Here is a 534-nt window from a genome sequence, read left to right on the forward strand (position 1 = left end):
ATTATGACTAACATCATGATGCACAGCAAGTCACTTTGCTACTGCATGACACATCAGTAACAGTTAAGGCTATTTCTACAAGCAAAAATATATTTTTAGGGCCATTTATGGTCCTCTTTGCCCCAGCCACATCTAGACATTCCTCTATATAATTCTTAAACTTACCCTGTATCCATGCATACTGTTCAGAAAGAAACAGACCTTATCCATCTTCACATTTACCATTATGAGCTAACCTCCTCAATTTCATATTCTTAGGACAAATATCCATAGAGTATGATGCATCAAAAAAGAACAAACTACTGGGCCATGTTATCAACATTTACCTTGATAATGGGTTGGGAACACTGCTGTGAGTAATATATGGCATATCTCGGTCTCCCCTTGGTGAGAGGGATGTGTCTACAGCATTGTCGTCCAGACTGTCATTCCCCTCACTTTGATGGCTAAATAGAAAAAAAAAAATTAGCTACAAGATTTTTTGAGTAATACCAGCCAATTTTCTGAAATTTACTATGTGAAAGATTAACCTAT

At 36.7% G+C, this 534-nt stretch overlaps 1 protein-coding gene across 1 annotated transcript in view; it reads right to left on the bottom strand.

Annotated features, from left to right (window-relative positions):
* Positions 1-534, bottom strand: part of LOC119581772 (cadherin-23-like) — a gene marked incomplete in the record, with an annotated part of 64,191 nt that overhangs the window by 1,879 nt on the left and 61,778 nt on the right. The window contains 1 exon segment of the mRNA XM_037929905.1: positions 327-446. Coding sequence (XP_037785833.1) covers positions 327-446 — 120 coding nt within the window.

Source organism: Penaeus monodon, chromosome 15, assembly GCF_015228065.2.
Source record: "Penaeus monodon isolate SGIC_2016 chromosome 15, NSTDA_Pmon_1, whole genome shotgun sequence".
NCBI classification, from domain to species: domain Eukaryota; kingdom Metazoa; phylum Arthropoda; class Malacostraca; order Decapoda; family Penaeidae; genus Penaeus; species Penaeus monodon.